At 50.1% G+C, this 15,781-nt stretch overlaps 1 protein-coding gene across 1 annotated transcript; it reads left to right on the top strand.

Moving 5' to 3' along the window:
• Nucleotides 1-1,158: 1,158 nt before the first annotated feature.
• On the top strand, nt 1,159-13,094 carry HAS1 (hyaluronan synthase 1). The gene is made up of 5 exons (XM_070771533.1): nt 1,159-1,251; nt 5,371-6,075; nt 7,539-7,764; nt 8,512-8,644; nt 12,071-13,094. Exons 1-5 carry the CDS (start codon nt 1,243-1,245, stop codon nt 12,744-12,746), a joined length of 1,749 nt encoding a protein of 582 aa, XP_070627634.1. The 5' UTR covers nt 1,159-1,242; the 3' UTR covers nt 12,747-13,094.
• The last annotated feature ends 2,687 nt before the right edge of the window (nt 13,095-15,781 follow it).

The raw sequence follows: 15,781 nt of genomic DNA, 5'->3' as shown, positions 1-15,781 counted from the left end.
TTGCTGAAGCCTGGCTTGGAGAATTTTGTGCATTACTTTCCTAGCATGTGAGATGACTGCAATTGTGCAGTAGTTTGAGCATTCTTTGGCATTGCCTTCCTTTGGGATTGGAATGAAAACTGACCTTTTGCAGTCCTGTGGCCACTGCTGAGTTTTCCAAATTTGCTGACATATTGAGTGCAGCATTTTCACAGAATCATCTTCTAGGATTTGAAACAGCTCAACTGGAATTCCATCACCTCCAGAGATTTTTTTTTAATCATGAAAACAAGGGCATAGAAACAACGACATGTATGAGTCTTCTGGTTCTGAGAAATCGGGGATTCAGACTCCCCAATAATCCCCATTCCACTTCTGTCTGTGCTCTCTCTGACTCAGTTGCCCAGAGTCCCTGGGGCAGCTGACCCACAACTCTGAGTTCACCCTGGAGACCCTGGGGAGTCAAACCCCAATGCCCCAGCCACCTCCCCAGATCCTGGCACATAAGCGTGTGCCCTGCGCACACATGCACACACACAAACACACACATCCACACACAAGCATACGCACGTGGACAGGAATCAACCAGGCACCGAACGTTCAGATGTTCACTCACTGCTCCAGTTCCAGATAGCCCACCTCCCAGACCAGGGCACACACAGTCACACCCACCAGCACGCACATGTGTGCCTCTCATTCCATCTGTCAGTGGCCAGTCCCCAGGGAAGCCAACATGGGAGAGATTCCAAGGATTCGAGGGGAGTGGCGGGCATTGTGTGTTGTGGGGGGAGATAAGAGGGGAGGCGAGGGGGGCTGGGGGTAGTGGGGAAGAGAGAGAAATAGGGGAGAGAGGGGGGAAAAGGGGTGGAGAGAGAGCGAGTGGGGAGAACGAAAAGGATGGAGAGAAGTCCAGACATAGAGGAATGAGATGAAGGCAGAGAGACAGGAGGAGAAATGGAGGGGAGAGATGGGGCCAGGAGTTGGGGTGTTGGGGGCTTCGGGGGGAGAGGGAAAGGGAGCGAGAATGAGGGGCTGGAAGGGGAGGCCCATCTGGTACAGGGGGGCGGGGGTGATGGCGGGAAGCGGGTGTGGCTGCCGGAGTCTCGGCCGTGACCTCAGAGCCCCTGGCCCAGCTCATCCCTGACGTCAGCCCCTCCTCCCGCCCCCGCCCGCCCGGCTCTTCAAATCTGCCCCAAGCTCAGGGGCAGCGGGGAGACTCGGGAGCAGCCAGCTGGCAGGAGAGAGGCCGCCGGAGCCGCAGCGATGACACAGGTGTGTGCCTGAGTGTGCGTGGGCACGCGTGAGACTGCGGGCGGGAGGCCTCCCCGCACGTTTGTGCGCATGTGTGCTCCTGTGCGTGACAGCAGCCCTGTGAGTCTGTGTGCCTTCTGGCCTGAATGCATGTCAGGTCCAACCTGCCTGTAAATCCGTGTAGGTCCATGTGCCCCGGACCGGATCGGGCAGAGAAGAGCTGTCTTTGCACCACATGTGGGTCTAAATTTCTATTTTGTTGTGTTCGGTGAATATTAAGGTGGACTAAATGAAATCGCCCATCTCTGGTTACTTTTGACTGATGAAAATGGCAGTTTCCTATGGTTCAATCTCAACTGTTAACTTTTTTTTCCTGACCTTGCCTGGTGAGTGTGTGTGTGTGTTTGCTGGTGGTGGTGTTCTTATCTGCTGAAGGGCACGTGCCCTCGAGTTCACCTGTGTGGCTGTCAGTGGAGGGGGTCTCAGGATCACTAAATTCTACTGGCAGGTGTCTGGGGTCATCTTGTCTGGGGTGTGTGTCCATGGCATGTGACTGTGACTGTTGTTGGCGTTAGGATTCTCCGGATGCCCACCTGTCCCTAGGATCCCCACCATGAACTGGCCCACCCCCAGGAACTCAGGCACAGCTAGGTTTGGGCCAAAGGGTCTCAGGAGGAAGATTCCAGAAGAAATAATCACAGTGGTTAATACTGAGCGATTACTAGCACCAGGCTAAAAGCTGTAACTTAGCTCTGCAGTAGGCAACCCACTCCAGTGTTCTTGCCTGGAGAATCCCAGGGACGGGGGAGCCTGGTGGGCTGCCCTCTATGGGGTCGCACTGAGTCGGACACGACTGAAGCGACTTAGCACCAGTACCAGAGAAACATTAAACGAGTCGCAGACATCATTTAAAATTTTCTAGTAGCCACATTAAAAAGGAAAACGAAACAGGTGTGATTAATTTTAATAATAAAGTTTTCTTTAACCCATGGTATCAGGAGTCAGCAAACTTTTTCTGTACCAGGCCAGACAGTCAATATTCGGGGTTTTGAGGGCCATATGGTCTCCATTGTAACTACACTTCTTTGGCATAATGAGGAAGCAGCTGTAGACAATATGTAACCAGATGTGTGTGGTGTGCCAAGGAAACGATGTTAAGAACAGTAACATTTGAATTTCATGTAATCTTCTTTATTCCTTTATTTTTATTGAAGTATAATTGATTTACAGGGCTTCTCAGGTGGCTCAGTGGTAAAGAATCTGCCTGCCAATACAGGAGACGCAGGTTCCATCCCTGGGTTGGGAAGATCCCCTGGAGAAGGAAATGACGACCCACTCCATTATTCTTGTCTGTGAAATCCCATGGACAGAGGAGCCTGGCTGGCTACAGTCCACAGGAGTCACAAAAGACTCAGGCACGACTTATTGACTAAACAACAAGAAGTTGATTTACAATGTCATGTTAGTTTCAGGTGTACAGCAAAGTCATTCAATTATATGTATATGTATATGTATATATATATGCTCTTTCAGATTCTTTTCCCATGTAGGTTATGATAAAATATTGAGTGTAGTTCCCTGTGCTATACAGTCGGTCCTTGTTGTTTATCTATTTTATACATAGTAGTGTGTGTATTCATATAATTTTCATGTCCCACAAAATATTATTCTTGTTTTGACTTTTTTCAACCTTCTAAAAACATAAAAACTAATCTTAGCTTGCCAGGCTGTAGTGAAAAAGGAGGCAGGCATTTGGTCCAAGAGGCCGTAGGGGGCTGACTCCCTGCTATATATATCAAAAATTACCATTTCAGTACAAAGACATGAATGCGGTGTTTTACTTTCTTTTTTCCACACTCAGGCTTCACAATCGAGATGTGTAGCACATCTCATGCAGATGCTATGTTTTCATTGGAGATGCTTGATCTGTATTTTTAGATTTCATAACATCAGTTGAAAAAGAAGCTTCACAGATCCTACTTGTTCCAAACATGTGTAAAAGCCTTCCAATGACTGAATTAAGGATCTGTTTTAAATGTATTTTTATTTTAAAAAATATTTATCTATTTATTTTTGGTTGTGTCAGGCCTTAGTTGCAGCACACAGGCTTCTCTCTAGCTGTGGCACGGTCGCCCCACGCAGGCTTAGTTTCCTAACCAGGGATCAAACCCATGTCCTCTGCATCGGAAGGCGGATTCGTAATCACTGGTCCACCGAGGAAGTCCCAGTTTCTGAATTCAAACATTTAAATTGAATACGATTAAAAATTCAGTTCCTCAGTGGCACCCGCTGCATTTCAAGTGGTCTGTAGCTACAGATGGCCCATGGGTCACGTATTGGACCGTGCAGATGCGTAGCTTTAGTGATTCATTTAACTCATAATAAACCCAAGAGGTGCGAACTGGTGACAGAGGGAGAAGGCAGTTTAGCGTAGAGGATGGTGGAGCCAGAGGCTGGAGCCTGAGTGACCTTAGATGAGAGAACACACCCACCTGGGTCTCCGTTTCCTCATCTGTAATAGGAAGCGTTAACAGTATTCACCTTACCAGGGCTTGGCACGTGGAAGGGGCTAAACCCCCATTTTACAGACAAGAAAACAGAGGCACCTCCTTCCCTTCAATTATGAGCTCTGCCAGTCACATGTACTGGGCACCTGGTCCTGCCAGCCACTCCTTCTGGCTAATCAGTACTTGGTTTTGCCATCTCTATGGTGGTGGCAGGAAAGATTATCTGTTCCCCCACCCCCACCCCCTGGGGTGCTGGTGTGGAGTAAAGCCAATATATAAGGTTGTGGTTCAAATCTTGGCTTCTCTGACACATTTGTGGTGACCAAACGGGAAGAGAGGTGCCGAGGTGCAGAGGGAAGGGTTGAGAATTTGAGATTAGCAGTTGCAAACTGTCATATATAGAATGGAGAAACAACAAGGTCCTACTGTAGAGTCCAGGACACTGTATTCAATATCCTGTGATAAATTATAATGGAAAAGAATATATATGTTTAACTGAATTACTGCTGAACAGCAGAAATTAACACAACATTGTAAATCAACTATACTTCAATAAAAATAATTTTTAATGCAACACCCCCTCTCCCAAAGAAAACACACAAAGGCTTGACTTCTCTGCTTTCCAGGCAGACCTTGGGCAGGTCGCTGCACCTCTATGTGACTCAGATGCCTCACCTGTAAAATGGGGATGGGACTTCCCAGGTGGCTCAGTGGTAAAGAATCCACCAGCCAACGCAGGAGACGCAGGAGACACAAGTTCAGTCCCTGGGTTGGGAAGCTCCCCTGGAGTAGGAAATGAGAACCCGCTCCAGTATTCTTGCCTGGGAAATCCCAAGGACAGAGGAGACTGAAGGGCTAGAGTTCATGGGGTTGCAAAGAGTTGGACACAACTGAAGTGACTAAGCACATACACACACAATAATAGTACCTACCTCACAGGGCTGTTGTGAGGAAAATAAGTTAGTTTTTGTAAAACGTTTAAAGCACATTGCATTCTTCTCTGAGATGTATTTTTATCACTATTATTATCTTAACACTAAGAAAGCTTTATGCGAAGGCAATGGCACCCCCCTCCAGTACTTTGCCTGGAAAATCCCATGGATGGAGGAGCCTGGTAGGTTGCAGTCCATGGGGTCGCTAAGAGCCGAACACGACTCAGCGACTTCACTTTCACTTTTCACTTTCCTGCATTGGAGAAGGAAATGGCAACCCACTCCAGTGTTCTTGCCTGGAGAATCCCAGGGACGGGGGAGCCTGGTGGCTGCCGTCTATGGGGTCGGACATGACTGAAATGACTTAGCAGCAGCAGCAAGAAAGCTTTATGAGATGAATTATTTTCCCTGCCACTAAGAAGGAGGCAGGGAACCCCTGTTAATTCAACTGTGACACTCCACTGAGTGTAATCCTTGTGGATTTTAAAGCTGTTAAACACGTGGGGAAATAGCATCAGAAGCAGAGAAAGCAGGTATTCAGCCTTGATAACTGTTTGCCACGTTTACTTAACTGTGCAGTACCCAGGGGATTCTCTTTATGAAAAGGAGATGTGACCGTTGGCCTGGAAACAAAAGCCAGGAGGGCTTCCCTTCCCGGAGAGCATCTCAGGACTCTTCTTTCCCCCTTTCTTTTCCCGAAGGACGTGCCCAAGCCCAGCCAGGCAGCCCGCCACTGCTCCGGCCTGGTCCGCCGGGTGCTGACCATCGCCTTCGCGCTGCTCATCCTGGGCCTCATGACCTGGGCCTACGCCGCCGGCGTGCCGCTGGCCTCCGATCGCTACGGCCTCCTGGCCTTCGGCCTCTACGGGGCCTTCCTCTCGGCGCACCTGGTGGCGCAGAGCCTCTTCGCCTACCTGGAGCACCGGCGGGTGGCGGCGGCGGCGCGGCGCGCGGCGGCGCGGGGGCCCCCGGAGGCGGCCACGGCGCGCAGCGTGGCGCTCACCATCTCGGCGTACCAGGAGGACCCCGCGTACCTGCGCCAGTGCCTGGTGTCGGCCCGAGCCCTGGTGTACCCGCGCACGCGCCTGCGCGTCCTCATGGTGGTGGACGGCAACCGCGCCGAGGACCTGTACATGGTCGACATGTTCCGCGAGGTCTTCGCCGACGAGGACCCCGCCACCTATGTGTGGGACGGTAACTATCACCAGCCCTGGGAGCCGGCGGCGGCGGGCGCGGCGGGCGAGGGCGCCTACCGCGAGGTGGAGGCCGAGGACCCCGGGCGCCTGGCGGTGGAGGCGCTGGTGAAGACGCGCAGGTGCGTGTGCGTGGCGCAGCGCTGGGGCGGCAAGCGCGAGGTCATGTACACGGCCTTCAAGGCTCTCGGCGACTCGGTGGACTACGTGCAGGTGAGTGGGGGGCGCCCCCGCCGCGTCTGTGACCCTAACACCCCCATCCCACTTCCCTCGGATCCTTCATTCAATTGGAATGAACCTCTCTGCTTCCTTTATTCATTCATCCATTCAATGAAGAGATTCCTTCCTTCCACCATTCATACTTCCATTTATCCAGCTAACTATTAGGGAGATAACGCATTCTTTTTGTTCATTCATTTATCCATTCAGTGAAGAGATTTCTTCCTTCTTTCCTTCCTTTTCCATTCATTCATCCATTTGATGCAGAAACTCTCATTAACACATCCATCCATTTATCCATCCATTCAATATAAAGATTCATTTACCCATTCAATACAGAATGTCTGTGCTTCTTTCTCTTCCTTCTTTCATTGTATCTTTTCTTCATTCATCTTATCATCCACTACAGAGATCATTCACTGCTTTATTTATTCATCCATTCAATACAGAAGTTCCATCTTTTCTTCATCCAAGGTAGAAATTCTTTATTTCACTCATTCTTTCATGCATCCATCTGTCCATCCAATATGGAGATCATTCATTCATTTACTCATTTACCTAAATTAAGTCATTAAATGTAGAGATTGGTTCATTCTGTTTCTTCATTCATTCAGTGTTGAGATTCTTTTGTTTATCCATCCATTTACCTATCAGTATAGAGATTTATTTGTTCATTTCATCATTCATTCATCCATTCAATGCATTAATTTATTCATTAATGCATTGCAACAGGTTTTTTTTATACTGCTGCATAACAAATTTCCACACATTTGGCAGCTTGAAACAAAACACATTTATTATTATCTCATAGTTTCCATGGGTTAGGAATCTGGGCAAAGCTTGACTGGATCCCTTATTCAGGGTGTCATCAGGCTGCAGTCATGGTGTCAGTTGGAACTTGATCTTATCAAAGGTTCCAGGACCTGTTCCAAGCTCACGTGTTTGTTGGCAGAATTTGTTTCTTTGCAACCATAGAACTCATAGCAGCTTGCCTTGTGAAGACCAGCAAGAATCTGACTTCTAGACTCTCTTTTAAAGGGCTCACCTGATTAGGTCAGGCCCACCCAGGATACTCTCCCTTTGATTAACTTAAAGCCAACAGATTAGGAATCTTAATTACACTGCAAAACTCCTTCACCATTTCCAAATAAGAGAACACGGTTATGGGAGTTCTATATCATCACTTTGGCCATTGGCCATATTCTATAGGTTAGAAGCAAGTTACAGATCTTGCCCACACACCAGAGGAGGGTATTTTACAAGAGCGTGGGTGTGTGTGTGGGAGGGGGGCGGTCATCTTAAAATGTGATAAAACATTGAACATGACTAAAAAACTCAAAGCTATGTTCAGATTGGCTGCAGAGTGTCTGAGCTGGTCCTCATCCTTTGTAAGGGACCCTCAATTGCCAGCCCTGTGCAAGGATCTTGCCTGAATCTTGGCCACTTCCATTTGTCAGGTCTGTGACTCAGATACGAGGCTGGACCCCATGGCGCTGCTGGAGCTGGTGCGGGTGCTGGACGAGGACCCCCGTGTAGGGGCTGTTGGGGGCGATGTACGGATCCTGAACCCTCTGGACTCCTGGGTCAGCTTCCTAAGCAGCCTGCGGTACTGGGTGGCCTTCAATGTGGAGCGGGCTTGCCAGAGCTACTTCCACTGCGTGTCCTGCATCAGTGGGCCCCTAGGTGAGCAGGGGTAGGGCTGGGAGGGCCATGGATGGTGTGGAGAAGGAAGGGAGAAGAGGAGCAATTGAAGATGCGACTGAGACAGGAGACAAAGATGGGGCTGGGGCAGGAACTGGGGATGGGGTAAGATTGGAAGCTGGAGGTGGGGATGGTGTCTGGTGTTAGGAATGGTCTGGAGAAAGCATGTGGATAGTGATTGGACTGGGGCTGGGCAAAGGATTGGGGAAGGGGATGAGATGGGTTTGGAACTTAAGAACACTGTTGGTGCTAGGCTTAAGGCTGGAGATGGGTTTTTTGGATGAGGATGAGTAGGGGGTGGAGCTGAGAATGGATACCAGATTGGGGATGGGTTTGCAGTCAAAGTGGCTGTGGGTCAGGGATGGGACTGGGGCAAGTTTGGGATGGGTGTGGGGTTGAGGAAAGAGGTGAGGTTGAGAACAGGATCATGGCTGGAGTTGTCATTGGAGACAGGGTTAAGAATGGGATTGAGGTGGTTAAAGATGGGGCTGGAGGTTAAAGATGGTCCAGTGGCTAAGACTACATCATCCCAAGGCAGGGGGCCCAGCTTCAATCGCTGGTAGGGGAACTAGATCCCACATGCCACAACGAAGTCCTAGAGCAGCTGAATAAATAGATAGAAATAAATATTTAGAGAAAGGATGGGATTGGAATTGGAGATGAGTTGGGCTGGGGGTGGTGCTGGCAACAGCAGCAGCTGAGGCTCCTGTGTGCCCCTCCCTCACCCAGGCCTATACAGGAACAACCTCCTGCAGCAGTTCCTTGAGGCCTGGTACAACCAGAAGTTCCTGGGCACCCACTGCACCTTTGGGGATGACCGTCACCTCACCAACCGCATGCTCAGCATGGGCTATGCCACCAAGTAAGCTGAGGGCACTGGGTGGCTGGGTGTGTGCAGGGGCCAATGAGTATCTCAGCAAATGTGTGTGTTTTGCTTCTGCTGCTGCTGCCAAGTTGCTTCAGTTGTGTCCGACTCTGCAACCCCATAGACGGCAGCCCACCAGGCTCCTCTGTCCCTGGGATTCTCCAGGCAAGAACACTGGAGTGGGTTGCCATTTCCTTCTCCAATGCATGCATGCGTGCTAAGTCGCTTCAGTCATGTCCGACTCTGTGTGACCCCATAGACAGCAGCCCACCAGGCTCCTCTGTCCACGGGATTCTCTAGGCAAAAATACTGGAGTGGGTTGCCATTGCCTTCTCGGGTGTGTGTGTTGGGGTTACTCCAAAGTTAAAGTAAATCATAGGACATTTGGGTCTCTCTAGCAAGATTTCAGAGGAGACAGAGAGAAACCATGAAGAACAGATGGGACACTTGCATTGAATCATGAGCTATAATGTGGGCCAAAAAGTTCATTTGGGTTTTTCGTAACACATTACCAGTGAACTTTTTGGCCAATCCAATGCATCAAGTGAGACACTAGAGGAGAGTGAAGATACCATAGGGCCAGGGGTGGCCTTTACATGGAACCATGTGACCCAGTGGACTCTGCCAAGTAGGTGAGGTGAGGGTGGGAATGCCACCTAGAAGATAAAACATGAAATTGGGCAAGATGGCTCCACTATGGAGAGCACAGACTCCCCAATCTGTTGGAAGAGAAAGACATCAACAGAGTGGGGTCAGCTAGTGAGAGAGTGAGAAGATTCACGTGGGAGAGGAGGGGAGCCCCTAAACCCCAATAAGTGCTTCAGGAAGAAGGGATGTAACTGAAGGAGATTCGGGGGAGTGTGGCTAGACCAGGTGACATACGAGGGAAAGATATTTCTACAAAGTTAGACCAGTGACAGTGCCAGAGAGAACCCAGCGTATACCAAGGGAACCCATACCTTTATGCACTTGACAAATATTCTTCAAGTGCCTCCCAAGTTTTCAGCTCTGGGGATGCAGCAGCAAACAAAAGAACTGCAAATTCATGCTTACACTGATTGTGGAGATAGACAATAAGTAAAATGTAGAAGTTGGAAATATAGCCTATTAGAGAATGATACATCTGGTGAAGACTCTTGACAGTCCCTTGGTCTGCAAGAATATCAAACCAGTCCATCCTAAAGGAAATTGGTCCTGAATATTCATTGGAAGGACTGATGCTGAAGCTGAAGCTCCAATACTTTGGACACTTGCTGCAAAGAGCCAGCTCATTGGAAAAGACCCTGAGGTTGGGAAGGATCGAAGGCAGGAGGAGAGGGGGATAACAGAGGATGAGATGGTTAGATAGCATCACTGACTCAATGGATATGAGTCTGAGAAAATTCTGGCAGATAGTGGAGGACAGGGAAGCCTGGCATGCTGCAATCCATGGGGTTGCAGAGTGTTGGACACATCTAGCAACTGAACAACAGCACATGCTAAGGTGACATATAAAGCCAGGAAGGTGGATAGAAGTTTCCAGATAGAGAGTGAAATGACAAATTAGGATAAGATAGGAATGGGGGCTGAAAATAGAGCAGCTGGACCAATAGCAAGGGAGAGAGCGTCAGGAGAGGACAGAGAGCTCACAGGGTGGAGGGTCCACTCATGAGAGCCTCTGTGGTCGAGAATTGTGAACTAAGGAGAGGGAGCCATTGGCGGTTTTGAGCAGAGGGGTAGCATGCTGTTGTAACAGGACAGCTGTTTTGAGTATGGACTGCAGGAGGAAGAGGATTACCACGGAGGTCACTGAGGATCCCAGGTGGCACAGGGGGAGGAGACTGGGCACTGTCAAACAATGCCCCTGGGGACAGAATGGTTTAATCCCTCCTAACAAGCTGACTGCTGGAGGCCACTTCGATGATGTCTCACATAAGTGATTTTAGCTTTGTGGGGGCTTGGCTGGAAACCTGGGAGGGATTGATTAGTAATGTCTGCCAGGGCCACAGGAAGGGAGCTTAATAGTTCCCTTGAGAAGCTCTAAGGCAAGGGCTATCCCAAGTAGGAACCATGCCTGGCTCCTTCCTCACCCTGAGGTCTGCCAATAACAGTATTCGTAATAGATTAGTGATAGTATTAGTATAGTATTAGTAATAGTGTTGGCCACTGCAATGATAGTAGTAATGCCAAGTTACATTAGTCATAGTAAAAATAGTAATAGCCACCATCAGTTGAGCAAGTACAATATACTGGTCTTAAGCACTTGACATTAATCCTCCTTCAACCCTCATCTATTAGGTAGGAAACATTGTTGACCCCATTTTACATATGAGAATGAGACAGGCTGGGACCTGGGACCCTATACTTCACTGAAAGTGAAAGTGACACCGCTCAGTCGTGTCCGGCTCTTTGCTACCCCTTGGACTGTAGCCTACCACGCTCCTCTGTCCATGGGATTTTCCAGGGAAGAGTACTGGAGTGTGTTGCCATTTCCTTCTCCAGAGGATCTTCCTGACCCAGGGATTGAACCCAGGTCTTCTGCATTGTAGGCAGATGCTATACCAGTGCTTCACCCAAAGGCCTCCTCCAGTAACAAAATACAAAGAAACGATAAGGGACTAAAAGTAACCCACATGCATGTGCAGCCTGGGCGACTTGTGAACAATGAGACACAAAAAGGCCAAAACTCAACTGCCATTTCTGAGGTGTAGGGAGCAAAAGTGGGGGTACCGGGCCTGATCCCTGCACGGTGCACCACCAAAGGGGTGGGCAGACCACCAAAACTACCCCATCCACCTGATCTACTGATCCATTCCTACCCTCATCGCATGTAAGGGACCAGTGCCTCCCCAGCCCCACAGGGGAGGGAGCAAGCAAGGGAATGTGTTACTTGCAGCAGGAGTCCCAGTAAAGGCTTCTCTGAATTCCTCCACTGGCCTTTTAATCAATTCCTGTTGGATAAAGAGGGGTTTCCCAGGTGGCACAGTGGTAAAGAACCCACCTGCCAGTACAGCAGACACAAGAGATGTAGGTTTGATCCCTGGGTCGGAAAGATCCTCTAGAAAAGGAAATGGCAACCCACTCCAGTATTCTTGCCTGGAGAATCTCATTCATGGACAGAGGAGTCTGGACCCGTCCATGGGGTCCCAAAGAGCACACACACTTAGATAAAAAGTCCAGGGACCCAGGTAGGTATCGGAAACCCTGAAGTCCAGAAAGAGAGTCGCTCAGTCGTGTCTCATTCTTTGCGACCCCATGGACTGTAGCCCACCAGGCTCCTCCGTCCATGGGATTCTCCAGGCAAGAGTACTGGAGTGGGTTGCCATTTCCTTCTCCAAGAGAGGCTGAGCACACGTGCCCCAGGGGCCATTCCTGGCTCGGATCTGTCCCCGTGGGCTCCAAGGAGAGCCGCGCTGACAGCCCCGTCTCTTCCCTCCCTCCCAGGTACACCTCGCGGTCTCGCTGCTACTCGGAGACGCCCTCGTCCTTCCTGCGCTGGCTGAGCCAGCAGACGCGCTGGTCCAAGTCGTACTTCCGCGAGTGGCTGTACAATGCGCTCTGGTGGCACCGGCACCACGCGTGGATGACCTACGAGGCGGTGGTCTCGGGGCTCTTCCCCTTCTTCGTGGCGGCCACGGTGCTGCGGCTCTTCTACGCGGGCCGCCCCTGGGCGCTGCTCTGGGTGCTGCTGTGCGTGCAGGGCGTGGCGCTGGCCAAGGCGGCATTCGCAGCCTGGCTGCGGGGCTGCCTGCGGATGCTGCTGCTCTCGCTCTACGCGCCCCTCTACATGGGCGGCCTCCTGCCGGCCAAGTTCCTGGCGCTGGCCACCATGAATCAGAGCGGCTGGGGCACGTCGGGCCGCCGCAAGCTGGCAGCCAACTACGTGCCCGTGCTGCCCCTGGCCCTCTGGGCACTGCTGCTGCTCGGGGGCCTGGTCCGCAGCGTGGTCCACGAGGCCCGGGCCGACTGGAGCGGCCCCTCCCGGGCGGCCGAGGCCCACCACCTGGCCGCGGGCGCCGGCGCTTACGTGGGCTACTGGGCCGTCATGCTGACCCTCTACTGGGTGGGCGTGCGGAGGCTCTGCCGGCGGCGGGCGGGAGGCTACCGCGTCCAGGTGTGAGCCTGGGTGCACGGGGCGCTGGCTCGGGGAGCGGCCCGAGGGGGCTTAGCGGGGTTCCCGGAACTACGCACCTGCTGGGTGACCCCCTGGGCCTCAGTGGCCCTCCTCTGTGAAGTGAGGGGCTCGACCCAAGACTTCTCAGCCTGGACTCTTTTGAGGGGTTGGGCGGGCTGGGACTTCTGGGTCTCTTGGGAGGGGTATTTATTGATCAGGGTGTGGATTTTTAGGGGCAGGGCGAAAGGGGTCCCCACAAGCTGTCCTGGGTCCCCTGATTTCTCTGTTCTTATTTAACCTCCATTTGTACTATGTATTAGAATATAATAAAGAATTTTATTTATTTTCTTCTCAGCCTACTCTCCGTTTTTTTTTTTTCTTTTCTTCCCCCCCTCCCCCCCAGAACTAAGGGGGGCTGCATGGTTGAGAACTGAGGACTCCTGGCTGGGTCTTGGGGCTTCCCAGGTGGCATAGTGGTAAACAATCTACCTGTCAATGCAGGGGACTCAGGAGACATGGGTTCGATCCCTGGGTTTGGAAGGTCTCCTGGAGAAGGAAAGGGCAACCTGCTCCCATAATTCTTCCCTGGAAAATTCCATGGACAGAGGAGCCTGTTTGAAACTAGACAGGATACCCTCCTTTCTTTTAGCCTGGATGTCCTCTTTGGAAAACAGGGATAGGAATGCCATGGGTCGGGCTTGTTTTGAAGGTGGAATTTCTCAACATCTCATTCAGGTACTATGGAGCATCTATTATCTGCTGGATGCTGGCATTTCACTTCAATCATTCTTTGATTCAGTCAGTCAACCACAAAACACATTTACCAAGTTCCTATTGAATTCCACACACATTGCCAGGTTTGCAAATACAGAAGCTATTAAGAGTCTGCGTCTGCTTTCCAGGAGCTCCTATTCCATTAAGCAAAGACAGTGTTATCCTTAGTTAAGGATTCTCAGGAACATAATCCATTAGTCCTTGGTAGCTCAGACGGTAAAGAATCTGCCTGCAATGCAGGAGACCTGGATTGATCCCTGAGTTGGGAGGATCCCCTGGAGAAGTGAATGGCAACCCACTCCAGTATTCTTGTCTGGAGAATTCCATGGACAGACCACGGGGGTCCCAAAGAGTCGAACACAACTGAGCAACTAACAGGCACATAATCGTCTGTATCTCTTAATCCCCTGCACCTGTCTTGAGGGTGCAGATTTTTGTCTGTTCTGATTTCTTCATTGTTGTGTCTACAGTGCCTTGAAAATGCCTGACACATAATAAACACTCAGTAAATATTTTCTAATTGAATGAATCAGTGAAAGGGAACATACTGGTGAAGAACACTATGAGGGAGCTTACCTTTAAGGTGGGGAAGCCATAAAACCAAATTAAAAAATAAGTTTACATCAGGTCTGAGTGAATGCTGTGCACAAGCAAAAATAGGGGGATGTTAAGATTTTCCAGGCTACCCAGTGGTTAGGACTCCAAGCTTTCACTGCCAAGGGCCCAGGTTCAATCCCTGGTCAGGGAAATAAGATCCCACAAGCCAGTCACACAAAAAATAAAAATAAAATGGGGGGGGGGGGGGCAGGTATCATGTGGGAGGAGGGGAATAGTCAGAGGTGTAATCTGAGCTGAGACCTGTGAAGTGAGAGGGAGGTGGCTTCGTGAGGGTCAGAGTAATCTCATTTCAAGTAGGAAGAACTGCACATGCAAAGGCCCAAGGACAGGACTGAGCTTTGTATGTTCCAGGCCAGTGGGTTAGAGAGTAAAGAGGAGGGTGATAGAGAAGGGGAGTCAGGTACACCAACATAGTGCCTGCCCACAGAGTTGCCCTGGAGATCAAATAGGTTAATGTACATAAAGGCTGTTCAGGGGAAATCATAGCTGAGTTAACTAGACAGAAAGGAGAAGAAACATGATTCTAGGAAGAAAATAGTATGTACCCTAGATCCTGGATAGAACAAGAGGAATAATGGTGAATACAGGGGGTGCTTCGGAGACCTTGAGGGGAGGTGGATTCTGGCCCAGTAGCAATGGGGAGCCACTGAAGGGTTCTGGACAGAGGAGTGACCTGACCTGACAAACTGTAGAATATCACTCTGGAGATTGGAACTGACACACACTGCTGCTGCTAAGTTGCTGCTAAGTCGCTTCAGTCGTGTCCGACTCTGTGCGATCCCATAGACGGAAGCCCACAGACAGAAGCCCACCAGGCTACCGTCCCCGGGATTCTCCAGCCAAGAACACTGGAGTGGGTTGCCATTTCCCTCTCCAATGCATGAAAGAGAAAAGTGAAAGGGAAGTCGCTCAGTCGTGTACGACTCTTAGCGACCCCATGGACTGCAGCCCACCAGGCTCCTCTGTCTATGGGATTTTCCAGGCAAGAGGACTGGAGTGGGGTGCCATTTCCTTCTCATACACACACTACTATATATAAAAGAGATAACTTATAAGAACCTACTTTATAGCACAGGGAACTCTACTCAATACTCTGTAATGACATATATGGGAAAAGAACTTAAAGAAGAGTGGATATGTGTATATGTATGACTGATTCACTTCGCTGTGCAGCAGAAACTAACCAACACTGTAAATAAACTATATTCCAATAAAAATTAATTTAAAAAATTAAAACCTTAGCCAAAATAGCCACACACACACAAAAAAAAGAACACTCTGGCTGCTTTGTGGAGAATGGATCGCACTGGGACAAGGCTGAGCCCACTCTCAACCAGGGAGACCAGTGTGGATACTGATCCAGAGATCCAGGCAAGAGATGGTGGTACACCACAAAGAGGGAGCAACTCCATGAGATATATAGGAATTGAAAAGGCTGAGACTTGGAAATAGATGAGACATGGAGGAGAAACTAAACACAACTTAGGTTTCCAGTCGAGCGGATGGGTGGATGGTGATGCACTTGATGACAGCAAGAAAGTTTTGGGGGACGAACAGGCTTTTGTGGCGACACGAAGGTCCTTATTTGAAGGTGACTGATGCAGGCGTAAATGTCCAGGACACTGCCAGAAATCTGGGGAGGGGCCTGG

This window comes from Bos indicus, chromosome 18 (assembly GCF_029378745.1).
Source record: "Bos indicus isolate NIAB-ARS_2022 breed Sahiwal x Tharparkar chromosome 18, NIAB-ARS_B.indTharparkar_mat_pri_1.0, whole genome shotgun sequence".
NCBI classification, from domain to species: Eukaryota; Metazoa; Chordata; class Mammalia; order Artiodactyla; family Bovidae; genus Bos; species Bos indicus.
This window is presented reverse-complemented; position numbering and strand designations above follow the sequence as displayed.